Genomic DNA, 20,166 nt, shown 5'->3' on the forward strand with positions numbered 1-20,166 from the left:
CACATGAAAAGATGTTTAATATCATTAGTCATCAGGGAAATGCAAATCAAAACTGCAGTAAGATACTACTTTACACAGACCATAGCTAGTTATTAGCAAAAAAACCAAACCAAAACAACAACAAAAAAACCCAGAAAAAAACAAGTGTTGGTGAAGATGGGGAGAAACTAGAAGCCTTGTGCATTGCTTGCACTGCTGGTGGGAATATAAAATGGTGCAGCCACTGCAGAAAAGTTTGGAGGTTCCTCAAAAAGTTAAACATAGGATAATAATATGACACAGTAATTCTGCTCCTAGGTATATACCCAAAAGAATTGAAAGCAGTCTTGAAGAGGTATTTGTGTGTTCACATGTTTACAGCAGCATTATTCACGGTAGCTAAAAGGTGGAAACAACCCAGGCGCCCATCAAAAGATGAATGGATATACAAAATGTGATATATGCACAGTAGAATACTATGTAGCCTTAAAAAGAAATGACATCAAGAGAATGAGAAGATAAGCCACAGACGGGGAGGAAATTTTTGCAAAAGACATATCTGATAAAGGGCTGTTACTTAAAACATACAAAGAACTCTTAAAACCTAATAAGAAGACAAGTGAATTTTATTTTATTTTTTTAAAGATTTTATTTATTTGACAGAGAGAGACACAGCAAGAGAGGGAACACAAGCAGGGCGAGTGGGAGAGGGAGAAGCAGGCTTCCCGCGGAGCAGGGAGCCCGATGTGGGGCTCGATCCCAGGACCCTGAGATCAGGACCTGAGCCAAAGGCAGACGCTTAACGACTGAGCCACCCAGGCGCCCCGACAAGTGAATTTTAAAAATGGGCAAAAGACTAATAGATATCTCAGCAAAGAAGATACACAAATGGTAAATAAGTATATGAAAAAATGTTCCATACCATGTCATGGGGAAATGCAAATTAAAACAAGGTATCTCCATGCATCTATTAGAATGGCCAAAGTCCAAAACACTGACAACACCAAATGCTGACAAAGCTGTGGAGTCGGGAACTCTCACTGATTGCTGGTTGGGAATGCAAAATGGTACAGCCACTCTGGAAGACAGTTTGGCATTTTCTTACAAAGTAAACATATTCTTAGCATACAACCTAGCAATCACACTCCCTGAGATTTTCCCAAAGGAGTTAAAAACCTATGTCCACACAAAAACCTGCACATGAATGTTTATAGCAGCTCTATCCATAACTGCTAAAAGTTAAAAGCAACCAAGATGCCCTTCAGGACCTGAATGGGTAAATAAGCTGTGGTCCATCCAGACAATGGAATATTATTCAGCACAAAAAAGAAATGAGCTATCAAACCATGACAGACATGGAGGAACCTTAAATGTATATTACTAAGTGAAAGAAGCCAATCTGAAAAGGCTACATACTGCGTGATTTCAACATTCAGCAAAAGGCAAACTATGGAGACAACGAAAGGATCAGTGGTTGCCAGGGGTTGGGGGGAGGGAAGGATGAACAGGTGGAGCACAGATGAGTTTTAAGGCAGTGAAACTATTCTGTATGATACAATAATGGTGCTTACATGTCACCATACATGCCAAAAAACACAGAACATATGACACTAACAGTGAACCCTAATGTAAACTATAAGCTTCAGGTGATGATGATGTGTTCATGTGAGTTTGATATTAACAAATGTACCATTCTGGTGCAGGCACTGATAGTGGGGTTACGGGGTTTATGGGAAGTCTCTGCATCTTCTGCTCAATTTTCCTGTGAACCTAAAACTACTCTAAAAAATAAAGGCTTTTTTTCTTTTAATTTCATTAAACTCTACCCCCAGCGTGGGGCTCGAACTCATGACCCCAAGATCAAGAGTCACATGCTCTACCAACTGAGCCAGCCAGGCGCCCTAAGCCTATTTTTTTTTTTTTTAAAGGAATGAAATTCTAATACATACTACAATGTGGATGAACCTTGAAAACATTATAGTAAGTGAAATCAACCAGACACAAAAGACCAATATTGTATATGATTCTTCTTATAGGAAGGGTCTAGAATAGGCAAAATCAGAGATAGGAAAGAGGCTACAAGGGGCCAGGGGAAGGGGCGATGGAGAATTATTCCTCAATGGTTATAGGGTTCTGCTTTGGGTGATGAAAAAGTTTTGTAATAGACTTTGTGGGTGATGGTTACACAACATTGTAAATGCATTTAATTCAGCCAGGGAGACTAAAGGACTCCATAAAAATCTGCTTTTTGCTCCTTTTCTTTAGAATAGATAATATTTAAGGAAGGACCAGGTGAGAATGACCGGAAGCCATCATATGCACATTTCAGACCACCTTGGCTCTGGATATCTAGATGCCCAGGCCCTAGGGCTCCAAGCAGCACTTGGGCCCTCATCCTTGTTCCAAACAGTTCCTGGATGCCTGAGGGGACACATACACCAGACCACCTTCTTCAATAAAAACCCCCAGACCCCAAAGAAAGATGAGTCTCCCAGACACTCTATCTGTACCTGCAATAAATTCCCCTTTTACCTCCTGCTGGCCTGTGTTTGATTTCCATTCATCCTCTGGGTCCCCAGACCCAGCTTGCTGGCATCATCATGACAACTGAATTATACACTTAAAAATGGTTTAAAAGGTAAATAGTAATAATAATAATAATTTAAATAGTGTAATGGAAAAATAAAGTGGGAGGCATCAGTCTCCCCATTTCAAGATTTACTATATAGCCAGCATAAACGAAACTGCATGGTACTGGTACAGGGATAGGGACCTCGACCAAAGGAACAGAACCAAGAGCCCAGAAGTAACCCCACACCAGTATGACCAACTGATTTTTTTTTTTTAAGATTTTATTTATTTATCTGAGAGAGAGAGAATGAGAGAGAGCACATGAGAGGGGGGAGGGTCTGAGGGAGAAGCAGACTCCCTGCTGAGCAGGGAGCCCGATGTGGGACTCGATCCAGGGACTCCAGGATCATGACCTGAGCCGAAGGCAGTCGCTTAACCAACTGAGCCACCCAGGCGCCCCAGGAAACCTCAATTTTTGCGGGTGAGGCCTTCAACAATTATATGAGGCCTACCCCATTACGGAAGGTAATCTACTTTACTCAAAGTATACTAATTTAAACGTTAACTACATCTAAAAAATACCTTCACAAGCAACATCTAGACTGGTGTTTGACCAAACAACTGGGCACCATTGCCTAGTCAACTTGATCCATAAAATTAACCACTGTTATTCATACATGCTGATAGGAATTTAAAATGGTACAGCCACTGTGGAAACCAGTTTGGCAATGTCTGCTAAAACTAAAAATCAGGGGTGCCTGGGTGGTGCAGCTGGTTAAGTCTCCGACTCTTGGTTTCGGCTCAGGTCATGATCTCATGGTCATGGGCTCCAGACCCATGTCGGGCTCTGCGCTCAGGGTGGAGTCTGCTTGAGATTCTCTCTCTCCCTCTCCCTCGGTCCCTCCCACTCGTGCTCTCTCTCTCAAATAAATAAATAAAATCTTAAAAACAAAACCAACTAAAAATCAAATTACTGGATGACCCAGCAATTGTGCTCTTGGGCAATTGTGATCTTGGGGAGAGAAATGAAAACCTATCTTCATGCAAAATCCAGTAAATGAATGTTCATAGCAGTCTTATTTGTAGCCCCAGACTGGAAGGAACCTAAATGTCTTTCAATGAGTAAATGGTTAAACAAAATCCATACCCTGGCATACTACTTGGAAATATTAAGGAAAAAACTATCAATACATTTAACAACTTGGATGGCTCTCAAAGGCATTCTGCTGAGTAGAGAAAGCCAATCTCGAAAGGTCACATACTTTATGATTCCATTTATATAGCATTCTTGAAATGAGAGACGGAGAACAAATGGGTGGCTGCCAGAGACAAGGGATGGAGGGTGGAAGGGGAATGGGTGTGATTATAAGGGGGCAGCACAAGGGAAATCTTTGTGGTTATGGAATAGTTCTATATTGTGGAGATCATTCTGAATGTGGAGGTCACGGGTAACCTTGACAAGTGCAAATGGTGGTGGCCTGCCGTAACTAACTTACCCATCTTACTAAAACATGAGACCCACTAAGGGAGCAATCTTTGTATGTTTCCTGGAATAGTCTAGCAAAGAACATGCAGTATTTGTTGAATGAATCAAATTTCTGAATGAATCAATCCAAAATACAACTGTCACGTTAGTCCCCATTTTGTTGGGCTCCCCACTGCTTACAAGTCAGATCCAAATCCTAAACTGGCTTACATCTACCCCAACAGTTTTATCCCCCATCATGCCTTTCTTCTTGGTTGTTGGTAATTCCCCTAAATCACCCTATTTCCTCTACTTGGATGCTCATCCAGGAAAATCCAGCTCAAATGCTCCCTCTTCTGAGGGGCTTCCCAGACTCCCAGGCAGTCTGCTCTCCATCCTGTAGCGCCTGGTACAAGCCTCCAGCGTATATTGTAGCATATATTATATGGTCCCTAATGAATGTCTCCCTCTCCAGGATGTATGTTTTCCCCCACAGAAAGGAAAGGCTATGCCCTAGCACTTAACACAGTGCCTCATTGCCAAGGGTACTTAATGAATCCTAGAGCCCATTTCATCTAAGAGATAGCTCTCAGTCTTTCATCTGAGATACAAACACATAACAAAACTTCTGATGAGTTTCATCTCTTCTCTTTAACCTTTATCTTCTGGCTCAGGACTGACAGAGCTGGTGGGAGGAAGACACTGAAGCATCAAGAGGGTTACTATCTAATCTTATGTGGAAATTCAGTTAGCTGAAGTAAGAGGCTCAAGAAAAAGATGGTAAGGTTTAGGGACGACTTGAGGAGGACTTGGCGTCTGGGCTGACAGTGCATTCCCAACAGCAGAAGAAATAAACAAGCCACACTATGGTTGCCTTGTTCAGGTGCATTTCCATCAAGGTGGCATATAAGGAAAAGTGGAGCGTCCTTTCATCTTGAATGCTGGATGGCCTGCCCACAGCCCACAATATGGGCAAAGGGAAGCTAGTCCAGTCCCTCACCAAAAGCAGAAATGATGAGTCTCACAGACCCATGGGGTTGAGAAGCAGACAGCAAGTATAATAAAACACACTGGGTTCAGTCTAGAGTTTTGATGGCATTTTAAAGCACACTGTGTGAAACCCTCTATTGATGGAGCTTTAAATCTCTCTGCTTTAGGGGGCCCCACTGGGTAAGTGACTCTGGAAAGGGGTGAGGGAGGAAGTGGCTGACCAGCTAGGACTAAAAAAAAGATGTGGGCCATGGTCTCATACAGAGCGAGTGACGAGCCAGGTAAAACATTCAGGCCTGTCCCACCCCTCCCAAACCCTTCCCCTGCCTCCCACCCATGTCCAGCAAGGTAGAATGTGAGAAGGGAGGGAGACAGGAGGGCAGAGTCCATAGAAACCACTGAACAGCTAACTGTCCTAGCAGCATGTGATTTACAGATGTTCCTTACCAGTCCGGACTCCACACCACAAGAATTCAAGTTCAGGGGAGCCTGAGTGGCTCAGTCGTTAAGCGTCTGCCTTCAGCTCAGGTCATGGTCCCAGGGTCCTGGGATCGAGCCCCGCATCGGGCTCCCTGCTCAGCAGAAGTCTGCTTCTCCCTCCCCCACTCCCCCTGCTTGTGTTCCCTCTCTCGCTGTGTCTCTCTCTGTCAAATAAATAAATAAAATCTTTAAAAAAAAAAAAAAAAAAAGAATTCAAGTTCAGTCTATACTCACCCACCTCCCCAATCACACCTTCCACCTCAATCTCTTACTTGTTCAAGAAACAACCTGGGGCGCCTGGGTGGCTCAGTTGGTTAAGCGACTGCCTTCGGCTCAGGTCATGATCCTGGAGTCCCTGGATCGAGTCACGCATCGGGCTCCCTGCTCGGCAGGGAGTCTGCTTCGTCCTCTGACCCTATCCCCTCTCATGTGTTCTCTCTCTCTCATTCTCTCTCAAATAAATAAATAAAATCTTTAAAAAAAAAAAAAAGAGACATCCTGTGTGTGCACTTTCATGCCTGAGCCCTTGAACTGGCTCTCCCCAGCCTGGAATGCCTCCTCCCACGGTGTCTGTTTGTCAAAGTCCTATTCATCCTTCAAGGCACCAATCAGACACCATCCTCTGCACGAAACCATCACAGATCCTGTGAACTGGAAATAACTGTTCCCTTAGGCCTCCGGTAATAGCTGTGCAGCTACAGAACGTGTCACACCCTGCCCGTCTCATAATTAATAACGTGCATCCCTCTCCCCCATCGATTGATCTTTAAATGCCAAAGATAGGGGTCGATGCCCACTCCACAGCAGGCTGCCTCCTGCACCTAGCAAGGCTCCATGCAGTTATGCACTTCATTAACAGGCTGACTGAAGGAGCATCTCAAACATAATACCAGGGGCCCTTTCAGGTAATACAGCCAACATTTTTGAGCACCTGAAACATGCCAAGAACTGTGCTGGATAATAGATGCCTCACAGGCCGCAGGAGCTCGACATCTGGACAGGAAGAGTGATCACGCAGGCACATCTACACTGTGTTCAGTACGGTAAGGGGAGTGGGTGCAAAGTGTGAAGGCAATGCTTCTCAAATCTTCGTGTGCATAGGGTGGAAGAGTCACCAGATTCTGGTTCAGTAGGTCTGACGTGGGTCCAGAGAGTCTGCATTCCAAATGGGCTCTAAGGTGACACGGACAATACTAAGTAACGAGGGGTTAAGGTCCAAAGGAAGAGGGAAAGATTGAGTGCACCTGAAAGGATATGAGAAGACTCTTAGGGATTTCACACACCCGCCCCCCACCATAAGAGGACAGGGCCAAAGAAAGAAGACGGCTCGGGTCTGTGCTTCCTAGAAACAGACAGGCGTGCAGCGTGCGACCACAAGACAATGCTGAACAGACACAATGCAAAGTGCCTCAGGAGAATAGAGGAAGGAGTGTCTGGCCACTTCTTTCCCCCTGAGAAAAAAGTAGATGTGAAAGGAGCCTTGGAGCACGGGTAAGATTGCTGGCACAGGGGCGCCTGGGTGGCTCAGTCGTTGAGCGTCTGCCTTCGGCTCAGGTCATGATCTCAGGGTCCTGGGATCGAGCCCCGCATCGGGCTCCCTGCTCGGTGGGAAGCCTGCTTCTCCCTCTCCCACTCCCCCTGCTTGTGTTCCCTCTCTCGCGGTCTCTCTCTGTCAAATAAACAAATTTTTTTTTTTTTAAAGATTTTATTTATTTTTTTGACAGAGAGAGACATAGCGAGAGCAGGAACACAAGCAGGGGGAGTGGGAGAGGGAGAAGCAGGCTTCCCGCAGAGCAGGGAGCCCGATGTGGGACTCGATCCCAGGACCCTGGGATCATGACCTGAGCCGAAGGCAGACGCTTAACGACTGAGCCACCCAGGCGCCCCAAGAAACAAAATCTTAAAAAAAAAAAAAAAAAGATTGCTGGCATAGGTGAGCGATGCTCCAAGCCAGAGCAATGCTAGAGCCACGGCTCAGAAGTTGGAGACGACACGTCATGAAGACACAGCCAGCAAGAGGAGCCTCTAGGCAACTAGGGGAGAACAGAGAGGGGGCCCAGTCTGGAGGATCCTGAATATCAAGAACACGGCCTGTGGTCCTGGAAAAGTCAACCAGGAGTGGCGGTCAGCACCAACAGGACACGCTTAAGCTTCTCTCTCTTACATCTCACAGATGCAGTGACGCAGTGATGGATTTCTGCAAGCAGCTTAGAATAATCAGAGATGCGGTTAAATCAGCAGCCTTTCCTTTAATCCTTCCGAAAACCAGTCCCCCGCTCCAGCGCTCCAGCCACCTACCACCCAGCCACCTACTGCCCGGCGGCTCTCCCCAGATGTCCTGCCCACTTAAAGGGACAGCCTATGGGCAGGGGAAATATGACAAGCTATCCCAAACATGAGTAGGAGCACCTTTTAAACCACCAAGAGTTGAGCAGCCCTGGTCTATTTCCTGCTTGCCTGGCAAGTCTCTCACCTCTGATTTTCTCTGTGGTGCAAACAGCAGTGACTTCAAGAACAAGCCAGAACTGGTCTCTCTAGCTCTGGCCATTAGCACCATGTCTCCTGTGAAAAGTCCAGGTGAAATTCTGTGTTCTCGGGCGCCTGGGTGGCTCAGTCGTTAAGCGTCTGCCTTCGGCTCAGGTCAGATCCCAGGGTCCTGGGATCAAGTCCCACATTGGGCTCCCTGCTCTGCGGGAAGCCTGCTTCTCCCTCTCCCACTCCCCCTGCTTGTGTTCCTGCTCTCGCTATCTCTCTCTCTGTCAAATAAATAAATAAAATCTTAAAAAAAAAAAAAAGAAATTCTGTGTTCTCTTCACGAACACCGGAAAATGCACCCTACCTTTCTTATGTTATGCCTCAAGCACCTGCTCTGATTTTTCACTCATAAACAAATAAATGAGTAATGACTGTCTAGCTTCATTCGTTCATTCACTTATTCAATTCAACAAGTATTCACTGAGCCACACAAGGAACTGTGCTGGGCCTGGGGGTCTACCTCTTCAACCTCATGTCCTTCCACTTTTCTCCCAGGTCACTTGGCTCCTATCACACCAGCTGCCTGATGCTTCCCAAAACACCAAGTATGCTCCTGCCTCAGGGTTCTGTGCTCACTATTCCCTCTACCTATAACACTTTCCCTCAGATACGCTCATGGGTCGTTCCCTCATTTCATTCAGATCTCTACTCAGAGAGGCTGGTTCTGGTCCCTCTAACAAAAATAACACTCTAAGTCTCCTTATCCTGCTTTATTTTTCTTCATGGCACTAATCATCACTGGACATTTTATCTGTATTTGTTTATTGTCTGCCACTCTATCCCCCACCACAACGGAAGCTCACGCTCAGAGGCGTTGCCTATCCTGCTCACAGCCGTGTGCCCAGCACGTGGAACAGTGCTTGGCACATGGAAGGTGCTGACCTATCTGCTGAGTACCCTGGGGAATGACAATGAAATGGGAAGCCATTCAGAGCCGGAGAACTACAGGATCGGACCAGAGCCTGGGGAAAAACAGTCCGGTAGCTGCACGAGGACCATCCCCTAAAGTGTCTGTAAGAATTCTCTCAATACGCTACTTAAGAAATCCTGGGTTAGGGAAAAGATGAAGAGGATCTGAATTAGAACAGTGGTTTACTAAGGGCCTGTTATATAGACATGTCAATGAATAATTCAGTCACAGCCCCTGCTCTCATGGAGTTATGATACTCTAAATAATTATGTCATTGTCATTGTGATTAATGCCACAAAACACACAGAAAAGAGACAGGACGAGCCAAAGCCAATTCCAGAGTTTCAATCCTGACTACATGGATGGTGTGCCATCCATACACAAAGTGAAAAAAAGCAGCCATGGCTTAGGAGGGAAAGAGCCTTCATTTGAGACATAAATTAGCATGAGGATCAACAGGACAAATGAAATGCAGGTCTAGTATTTAGGAGCAAAATAAGCAAAACAAACATAGATTTGAAAGCCATTTGTAATTTATAGAGTATGCCAACAAACCTTTGCTTGGAAGACATGTCAGCAGTGTTTTGCTGGTCCTCAGGATAGCTCTGTCAAGGTTATGGGACACTTAGACTTTACAAATCAGCACAGGAAAAATAAGCTTACGACATGTGTGCATCACTTAAATATGTATCTCTTAGAAATCGATTCCTTTTAAGTGACCATTGGAAGTGTGGCTACAGGGCTGAGCTGATGACATCTGGCTCTCAAGAGCTGAGGCAGCGCACTACAAAAGCGAGAGAACAGGGACGATTACTCCTTAGTATCCCATGTTTTTCATCAGTGGGTTTGGACACAGAACCAGCTTCTGTTTTTAGGGTCTCTGCAATCAGAGCACTATAAGCAATCTCACTTGCCCATCTTGAGATTAGCTCTTTAAAAAATGGTGGTAACATATACATAACATAAATTTACCATTTTACCCATTTTCCAGCATATAGTTCAGTGGCATCAAGTACATTCACACTGTTGCGCAACCATCCCCACCATCTGTCTCCAGAACTTTTTCATCTTCACAAACTAAAACTCTGTCCCCATTAAACACTAACTCTCCATTCCCTCCTCCTCCCAGTCCCTGAGCAACCACCATTCTACTTTCTTTGTGTACTCTGGTTACTTCCTTTAAGTGGACTCATAGAGTGTCTGTCCCTTTATGACTGGCTTATTTCACTCAGCATAAAGTCTTTAAGGTTCATCCACGTTGTAGCAGATGTCAGAATTTCTTTCATTTTTTTTCAATCAAGTGGGCTCCACACCCAACGTGCGGTTCGAACTCATGATCCTGAGATCAAGGCCGGTGCCCCTCTACTGACTGAGCCAGCGAGGCACCCCGAATTTCATGTTTAAGGCTGCATAATATTCCAATGTATGCATTTCAACAAAATGGGAGTACATTTTGTTTATCCAGTCAACTGTCCGTAGTCGGTACAGCTTGGGTTCCTTCTACCTTTTGGCTATGGTGAGTAATTCTGCTGTGAATAGATAAAATTCCTATTCTTGAGCTCATTTTTTGAAAAGCATTTTTGTATTCTGATCAGATATGCAGCATACTCTGCCCAGACATACTGGGCCATATGTGAACTCTCTACTTTGCCTGCCAGAAGCCCCAACTCTGGCCCTTACCTTCACGGCCCTGAACACAGCCGGTCAGGTCCACTGGAACACAGGAGCCAACACGGTCTCCTCTGGCCTGCCATTCTGCAAGCAGCTAAGCATCCTCAGCTTCAACTGAGACAGAAAGGGAGCATGGTGTCTTTAGTTAATGCTTTGGAAACAGTCTGCTTCAAGCTCCAGCAGAGCTACAAGACTTCTAAAGATGAGATGCAAAATTTAGCAGTAACTTCTCCTATGTCAGTTATTCACAGTCACCAACCAGGATAGTCCCATGATCACCTGCAGTGAGCTGGAAAAAGACAGTTCTTCACTTCTGGTTCATCTGTACTCTTTAACGAGAGATGCTTCCAACTGCCAGATACTGTGCTGGAACGACAGAAGTGTATGCTGGGGCCATAAAGCAAGTGTAACCTACTTCAAAAGCCTTAAACTTGACAGAGGCCATATCACTATACAACAGGAGTCCACCAGCCAGAGCCAACGGGTTTGGCCTACACCTGTTTTTGTGGATCAAGTTTTAATGGGACAAAGCCATACCGATTCATGTATGTGTTACGTACGGCTGCTCTGGTGCCACAACATCTGAGCTGAGCAGTTACAACTGAAACTGTACGACCCACAAATCCTACAGTATTTACTATCTGGCTCTTTACGGAAAATGCCTGCCAACTCCTGGTTCACACATCTTGGTTCATTCTCTTCTCCCCAGCTGGAAACGAGTGCTGATGCGGTCAGCTGTTCACGTGGAAGAGGCCTTCCTAAACTGTGGGGAAACTGGCTGGCTCTGTACCAAAGAGGCAACAGGAATGCCGACACTCGACAAATCAAAAGTAGGGCAGGAGATGCCAGGCTTGCAATGTAGAAGGGGCTAGGAACACACCTTTAGAAAAACGTGATCTCATTTTCCATCAACCAGCCTCTAAGTTGAACCAGGTGTGGCCAAGGGGCAAACAATGGAGTCTCATGTACAAAACAATAAAGGAACTACCTGCCGTGAGAAATATCCCCGAATACAGGCTTCTTATATTCACGCAGAAGCCTCAGGGTGAACCCCATGAATGCTGCCTGGGTGGCAACTGATTTTCCAGGATGCCTCCAACTCCCTTTCCCTACCCACACATCAGGCAGCAGCAAGCTCTCTCATCCTCTGATTGGTATCCGAATGTAACAGCACGACCCACAACATAACTTGAGAAAGAAAGAGCAAAACTGACTTTTCGATGAATATGAATTCATATCCTAAGTGCTCCTGTCAAGGAGCACATTCTTCTTCTTGGTTCTAACTGTTCACTAAAAAGACGCAAGGCTGGAAATGAACACAAACGCCCGGGAAGAGTCAGTAGAAAACACCAGGGAATGAACACTATTCAGAAACACAAGTTTTCCAATGCGGTACCATTTCAAAATCAAGAGAGTCCAGAATTGAATTGTGCAAAAGACTAGCCAATAAAGTCTGCATCTTTCTTCTCTCCTGAAATAGAGCCATTAATGGTGTTGCATCTGGACATACACATCGCTGTCCTCTATGCCCGAAAATGACACTGCAGATGGCTTGTGTTCCCTGCTCTGCTTCATAACATCAGCAGGGCAGGTGAGTAATCGGACAGAGGATGCAAAAGCATTCCTTCCACCAACAAACAGCTATGCTGGATCCCAGATAATATAGCTTTGTGCCTTGGGCAATCCCCTAATATCTCTAAGCCTCAGGGTTTTTTAATCTTTAAAATGAATGGCTTTGATAGAGGACCTCTATGGCTCCTTTTCATAGGAGTCTCCCAGCTCTATAATTATACCTGTGTAACTCACTACACCACACAGAACATAAAAATGGCATGCACCAGCAAGTCCTTACTTCACTTCCTGATATCCTTTTCCACACACTCTTTCGTCACCAAATCAGTGTGAGAGCAAATGAGGCAAGATTCTAGACTCAAATGTGTGGCTCTTGAAGCCAGTTTCAATGAGGATTGTGTACCCGGATTTAGTGGGTCATAAGGAAATATTCTAATACTGTGCCTTTTACCCATGGAAAAGGCATTTCCTTCTGGAGGATAAATTCTCAGATCTGGGTTCAAAATCTTAGCAGGGGCCTTGGGAAAATGCTAGAAGGCCGATGCCAGCAAATCGATGAAGTTCATTAGTGTTTGCATAAGAGAGAGAGAGTAGGAAGCTCCTCTGCTAAGCTTATGGGTCAGCGAATAATATGCAGGTTTGGTGACCCCATTCTTCTCTCACAAATAAAGAAAAAGGAGAATGTGAGGTGAGGGGAGAATAGAAAAATGTTAAAGTGGTGGGTCTAGATCTTATAAATAACAAACTGTGGTGAACACTTATTGAATCTGGGGAGTCTGCCTAACTCGCTGGACCCCGTGAACCTGATAGATGCGGCCTGAGCACTGGGCAACTGGTAGCCCAGAGGAAAGGAGAGGAAACCAGCTGATGAGAAGAGGGGATGAGAACCACAAGGGATGCAAACCTCTCTGCCCAGACCAAGCCTGATGCTATAGGTTGCCAAGAAGTCTTGCACTGCTATCCTCCTAACCTTTAAGATAAAATGATTTGTCATGTAGACGGACCATGGGCTTTTTCTGATAGGAAAAAGATACTCAGCTGGATTCATAACCCATGAACCAGAGACGGGCCTTGGGAATTGCTCTTAAGACTGAACACAAAATTTTGCATGTATGTTAAGTATGTGCATTTTTCTGGGGAGAGGGTTCATTTTCAGTTTTTTAAAAAAGGTTCAAGTCAACATAGACATAGAATGTGATTTTTAAAATCCAGTATTATTACCCTTTCTGTTCTGCCTCTTCTTAATTATCCAACAGGTGCCCAAGGAATTTAAATTTCAAATATTTCCAAAAACAAAATTAAGTAAGGTTTAAGAGTTGGCAGTGAATTTCGAGAATGCGTCATACCTGCTAACGCTAACTTTCACACACTCCCTAAAGCTCGGGAAGACAGAAAAGATGATCTGTTGTTAAGGATGAGTACAACTGACCTGAAATAGATTAATTCACACGGTAGCAGCTGGAATCAGTTCCGTCACTCCCAGTGATAGAAGAGGCCACAGGAGAGCACGAAAGAACATTTGAGCAGGAGAACAGAGACCAGGAGTCCAGTCTCTAGTCCTAGCCCCACCTAACTCCATCTCTGACTTTGAACGAGTCCCTTCCTCTGGGCTTGGGTTCTCATCTGTAAAATGCAGGTTACTGAAGCAGAGCAGTGGTCTGCAAACTCTTTTAAGACAATGAACATTATGTTTAGATAAAATCATCCAGAATTCATCAGAAGCTAAAACAAATTCAAAATGGCAGGTTGAACATACCCATTTATTTCTCCTCTCTCTAGAAACCCCATCATTATTATTCATAAAAATGTCATTATTCATAAATACCTGCTGCGACTGAGCATTTACTACATGATTGTTTTAAGTGCATTAACTAATGGAATCCCTAACATTCTTATTAGGGAGGTGATGATGCCCATCTTACAGATGAAGGAACTGAGTCCCCAGCGTTTAAGGAACTCTTAAGCATTTAACCAAACTCCAAGTTTCCACAGCTAATAAGTGGCAGAACCAGGATTCCAACCCAGGCAGTCTGGCTTGAGTCTATGCTATACCACCTCTCAGACTGACAATTAAGGAATAGCAAAGCTCCCAAGGAAAAAGAAGCAGAAACAAAGAGAGCAGATCAAAAATATCACCAAACTTTGGAAGATGAGTAGTGACGGACTTCGATGCAGAACACTGAGTGCTGCACATGACAAGCCACTTCGGAGTCCCTTCCAAACCTCAACTGTTGGAGACTCAGGTTTCCTCTGAAGGTGTGAGCATAAGGGAGGCTGAAGTCAGGCAGTACTGGTCAGTACCCCAGCAGAAGACTGGAGGTTTATCATCTGGACAGGATGAACTATAGACTCTAGACCCTGGGCAACCAGGGAACCAACCACTGAAGACAAGGAAGTGGCACCATTCAGGGGATTAAATGAAAGTCTGCATACAGAAGCAAGAGCCCCCAGTCCCCTCCCATCATAAGGTTCCTAGAATGATAACAGCCAATCTTATTCCACTCAGGCAGAAGCCTGAATGAAGGTCCATGGACTCTGAACATACCGCATTGAAAAGGGCAGGTCCATCACCCTACAGTTTTGGCTCTCAGAATGTGGCCCCAGGCCAGGAGTAGCATTACTGGGGAATTTGTCAGAAATGTAAATTCTCAGGCCCATGCCAGACGTACTGAATAAAAAATTCTGGAGTGAGGTCCATCAGCCAGTGTGTGAACAGGCCACCAGGTGATTCTAATACTTGGTAAAGATTGAGAAGCACTGCCCTAGCCCACTAGTCAATAAATCCATCTCACACCAAAGAGCTTCCAACTGACTTTTCAGTACCTATTTATTTGGAAGACACTCCGGAAACATCAGAAGTTTCAGGAAAGACTCTATCCTGAGAGAAAGAGAGAGAGAGAGACCAAAACAGATTTCACAGAGCAGCTCTAGTGAAGGGGGGTGAAATGAAAGACAGCCTGGTTTGTTTGGCCTCTCCCTGGCCCCCACCATCACACTGCCGTGAGCTACTCCTCAGGCTGTACAGAAGAGTTAGAAAACCAATGAAGCAAACGCTCTCTAGGTCCTGTCCAGCTCTACCTGTCCCTTTATACCAGTCCTTATGTCCCAGATGCTTAAAACACAGCAATTTAGACAGACACTCTCAGTTGGAACTACCTCTGATAATTTTCTTGTCCCTTTGAATGAACAAAAAGCAGTGTAATGGGAAAAAAAATCATACAAGCATTGTTATGCTAAAGGGTTGTTATATTCTGTATTTGCATTAAATGCATAGGCAAAACACACTGCTTCAATCTATGTAGGAAATATCTGTAACCATCCCCCTCTATCATACCCTTTTTGCTTCTCTGTCTCACAAGCTTTCCCTGGCTCACCCTTACAGCCTAAATCTTAACCCCCAAATTCTCCCCTATTACTGCTTTTCACCAGTCTCTACTCACTCCAAGTGTTACTGCCACAACCAGATCATTCTTCTGCTTACAAACCTCTAGTAGCCGCGACATCTTCTACCATGTTATCACCATGGACAAAAATCCCTCATTTATATTTACTTCCTCTGCCTCCTTTAGTCCAGCTCATTTTTCTCAAACCCCTTGGTTCCCCGCTGAAGACCCTTTTCCTCTCAGGCCCCTCACTCCTCTCCTAGAAAACCAACCTCCTTCGGAGGATGAAAAACTTAAGCCAGGCATCATGCAAAGAATACTACAAATTTTCTCACTGAATCCTCACACTAATACTGAGAATTAGAAATCATCCCCGTTTTTAAATTTGGAAACCTGAAGCTTAGAGAGATTAAGAAACTTGCCCAAGGTTATCACTAGGATTTTAATCCAAATCCTTCCATCTCCACACACTTAAGCATTCTACTCTCCTGTCTCCAGAGGTCTGACTCAAATACGGGAAGAAGAAAAGTTTCCTTAATTCTGTAGAAAACAAGCAGGGCGAAAAGATCTCTGCATGTGTATATATATTTCATGTGGTCCTCCACAGATGCTGAGAGCCTTCCAGCCAAAGCCCAACAGGGAACACAATTCACAGCAGCACCTTCCCACGTGGAGGGCTCCAGAGGGCTCAGGATTTAGGCCAAGGAGCAGCACAGCATGCCTCTCCAGCAGGAACGGATGCAATGCACGGGAGGAAGCCTGGCTCTTGGGCCCAGGATGCCAGTAGGGAACAGGTGGTTAAGGAATCCCTCTCCTCCCCACGAAGACCCAATCCATCCTCCGAGACCTTTGTGGAGGTGGTGGTGGTGGTGCACCTTTCAGTGGGGGGGGCAGAGTAAATGCCCACCTCAAAAGATATCCAGATCCGATTTTAAAAGCTCTTAAGAAACAAGGTAGTAATCTAACAATCAAGGGCAAGCAATGACTCCTAAGAAGAAGCCTGCGCCTTACGACGGCACAGCTAACTTCGAGGGGCACAAAGAAATGTCTACGGTGACAAGAGAGGGTGCTTCACTGGTGCCCATCAGAATGTAGAGGCGGCCACCGCCCCCTCCTCTCCAGAGGGGTTGCAAGTCCATTTTCTCCCGTCTGTGTGACAGAAAAGGGAGGCGGGCACCCCAGTGTCTCCCACCCCGAGGGCCTCAGCGGCGCTCCTCTCAGCCTGTCCTTCTAAGGGCTGAGAAGCTGTCCCTGTCCGTCTCCCCACTCAGCCCCAATTCCCCTCTCCCACTCCGCAACTCTCTCTCCCCTACTCGGTCTCCCTCCAACCCCCTTGCCCCGCCGCTCTGCCCGCTAGACCTCTCTTCCCCTACCCCCCGCCCCTCTTTCCTCCCCACTCGGTTCCTTATCCCTCAGTCCCACGCTGCCCAGCCCTCGGTACCTTGAGCGTCACGTCGCACAGCTTGCCTTGCCGCCGGATCTCCTCCATGACGCCGTAGCCGCGACTAGGCAACTCGGACACGGAGAAGTGCACCAGGTCCTCCAGCTCCTCCGCGCCGTCCTCCACCATCTTCCCCGGCCACCGCGACTGCGCAGGCCTGGCCGGCCGGCTCGATATTAAACGGGGCGGGGCGAGGGCCCGCGCGGTCCGCCGCCCGGAGCGCGGGGCTGGAAGCAGACGGGCCTGCGCGGCTGCCGTAGTCTCAGGCTGCTCTGCGCCGGAAGCCCCGCTGCCCCGTTTCCTGGTGCGAGCCTAGCCTTCGTTCCCTCGCCGTCCCGACCGTGTTTTCGCGCGTGCAGCTGCCGCAGTCTTTCTAGATTAACCGGTCCCATCTCCCGTCTTCCCGATTCAGCCCTGGCCTTAATCGTTTCTCGACCCAGGCCGCGGACTTCATTTCCGCCACTACCCCGATACTTCCGGGATCTGCGGAAACGGCCCGTTGCCATGGCGGCTATGTACACAGTTCTGCAGCGGCGAGTGCGGGCTTGCAGTCGCTGCACAGGCAGCGGAAGGCGGCGGAAGGGCCACTGCCTCCGGAGCGGTGAACAGGGGCCACGCTCCGCCCGGGTGAGGAGAAGCAAGGCTCGAGAGGGGCGGGCAGCGACTAGGATCCGAACACCGCTCCACCCGGGAGTTCCCCGGCTTAGCTCGCTGATCTGTGAAACCCGAGCGGAAGAGAGGGCGCGGCATCGTGGGGGCCCTTTCCGGCTGGCTGCGACTTAGGGTCTTCGAATCTAACGTTCCCTGGCCGCACGAGGGCTCTGCGTCGCTGCCTAGGTTGAGAGGGCCCGAAGTGGGGAACCATAGGTCTGGACAGTTTTCGAACTGGAGGGGGCTTCAGGATCGCCAGGTCGACCCGCTCGCTTTACAGATGAGGAAACCGCTCCAGAGAGGGACAGGAATGGTCCCAAGGCCAACTGCCTCCCACAATCCACAAAGGGGTCCGGTATGTTGGGTGAGGAAAAGGGAGAAAGCCAGTTCTGCCTGGAATCGAGGCCTGGTGCGTTTGGACCCTGTTGTTTTGGGGTTCATATGCTGCCGCCGCTCTGATAACTATGAGGGTGTTCCGTATGAGAGCGCCTGGTCTGGGCAGGAGCGCTGGAAGCTAGGGACTCGTCCCAGCAGACGCCTCCTCTCCTTTTATCCAGCCTTCAGGGGTGCTTGGTAGCAGTTCTTTTCATTTCCACCCTTAAAATAAATAAGGAAACCACGTGCCTTTCAGAGAGGTCTCCTGGTGACCACTCAGAGGTTCACTTATTTACACCAGAACTATCTAAGGGTGGTGCCCATGAGAAAGGAGCATTCCCCACATAGTAGTGACGCGGGAAAAAACACTGCTAAAAAAGAGGGCATGATGAGGGGCTGAATATGGCTTCTTGCAACTGGTGCCTGGAAACTAGGTGTCCTCCTGGAAGGGCTGTGGGCTCAGGGATTGGAGGTGGTGTGAGAGGGGAGTGACATATGCCCCTTGGGACTCTCTCAGTAGTGACGGAAGATGGACCCACATGTGGAGATTCAGCTGTCCTCTGACTTCCAGCCATGACCATCACTACCAACCACCATTTCTTGAGTTCCTGCTCTGTGCTGGGCACTGTTCTGGACACTGAGGGGGGATTCAAAAGAGATAAAGCACAGTTCAATCCCTCAAGCAACTTGTAATTTAATTTGGGAGCAGAAACCCACTCAAATGATGCAGCGTAAGAATGGTAACAAGCATTATTTCAGTAAGTGCAAGATGGCATGGGGTCTCTCTAAATATCTGGGTGTTGAGTGCCTGCTGAATAGTGCCTTACAGGAGGAGTTAAGAGAGAAGGCTTGCGGGGGGGCCTGGCTGGCTCAGTCCTTAGAGCATGCGACTCGATCTCAGGGTTGGGAGTTCAAGCCCCATGTTGGGTGTAGAGATTACTTAAAAAAATAAAATCTTAAATAAAAAAAAAAATAGAGAAGGCTTGCCTTAGGTGGGTATAGGTCCTGGCATACTTGGAGCCATGGATGTGAGTATGGGGCGGGCCTTGGGAAGATCGGGGGACTGCAGGCGCATGTGCATGTTGGCAAGTTGCAGGCCCCAGTCTGAGGGGAGGGCATGCTTGGGCTTTCCTATGCTCTTCTTGTGCTGGGTGGGTGGGGCTTCCAGGAGGGAGGCCTGAGCACCTGCCACCTGGGCTGGTTCCATTCAGAGGGCACCCAGGGCAGGAGGCTGGGCCCTCAGACTGGTGTGAGCAATGGTTCCCAGAGCTTTAGAGATTGAGGGTAAGTTTGCTTGTGTCAAAACACACCTTCCTCCACTCTCCACTCCTCAATAGCCTAGATCAAAGTGAACGTGAAGCTGAGATTTTTCTCTTCAGTTTCCTCAATTTGGGATCCATGTTAGAGCCATCTGTGGCTTTGTATCTCTCAAGCTCAATTTTGCAGACAAAAATTTTAGGACCGAAATTGGATAAGCCATTACCCCTGATCACCTTTCAGATCCATTTTCTAAAAATTAAAAGGTCTGAATTGTCCCCTAGGGGCTGGGAAAAGACTTCCATGAAATAATTACTTGAGGAATGTAGCAAGTGGACACAGGTCTACAGTAGGCAAATATGAAAGTGACATGTTTGCTTATTTGATTTGACATCTGAAGGCCTTGTAACAGGTTAGAGTTTCATTTGTCGACATCATTGAAATTGTAAACGAAGGGCAGGGCCTATCTATTTATTTTGCTTCTGTAGCAATACTTAATGCCATTGATGACAGTTAATATAATTGTAATAGGAAATCATTGCAAGTTGTATTTAGAAATGTAGAGGGACATTAATATTTTCAAAATCTGTAATCTTTTTTATCAGGTAACATTCAATGAACCTCTCTTAGATAATACATGTAAAAGGTTAATATTCTTTATTTAATGTGCTTTTTAAAAAAAGTGAAATAATTAGGGGCACCTGGGTGATTCGGTTGGGCGTCTGCCTTCGGTTCAGGTCAGGATCTTGGGGTCCTGGGATCAAGCCCCACATCAGGCTCTCTGCTGGGTGGGGAGTCTGCTACTCCCTCCCACTCTCCCTCAGTGCTCTCTCTCAAATAAATAAATGAAAGTCTTTAAAAAAAAAAGTGAAATAATTAGGGGCGC

At 46.6% G+C, this 20,166-nt stretch overlaps 1 protein-coding gene across 1 annotated transcript in view; it reads right to left on the reverse strand.

The window, feature by feature from the left end:
* Positions 1-17,126, reverse strand: part of KLHL18 (kelch like family member 18) — a 48,049-nt gene extending 30,923 nt beyond the window's left edge. The window contains exon 1 of the mRNA XM_021687068.1: positions 16,998-17,126. Within this exon, the coding sequence (XP_021542743.1) occupies positions 16,998-17,126 (129 nt within the window). The remainder of the gene's footprint in view (positions 1-16,997) is intronic.
* Positions 17,127-20,166: the final 3,040 nt, after the last annotated feature.

Source organism: Neomonachus schauinslandi, chromosome 1, assembly GCF_002201575.2.
Source record: "Neomonachus schauinslandi chromosome 1, ASM220157v2, whole genome shotgun sequence".
Taxonomy (NCBI): domain Eukaryota; kingdom Metazoa; phylum Chordata; class Mammalia; order Carnivora; family Phocidae; genus Neomonachus; species Neomonachus schauinslandi.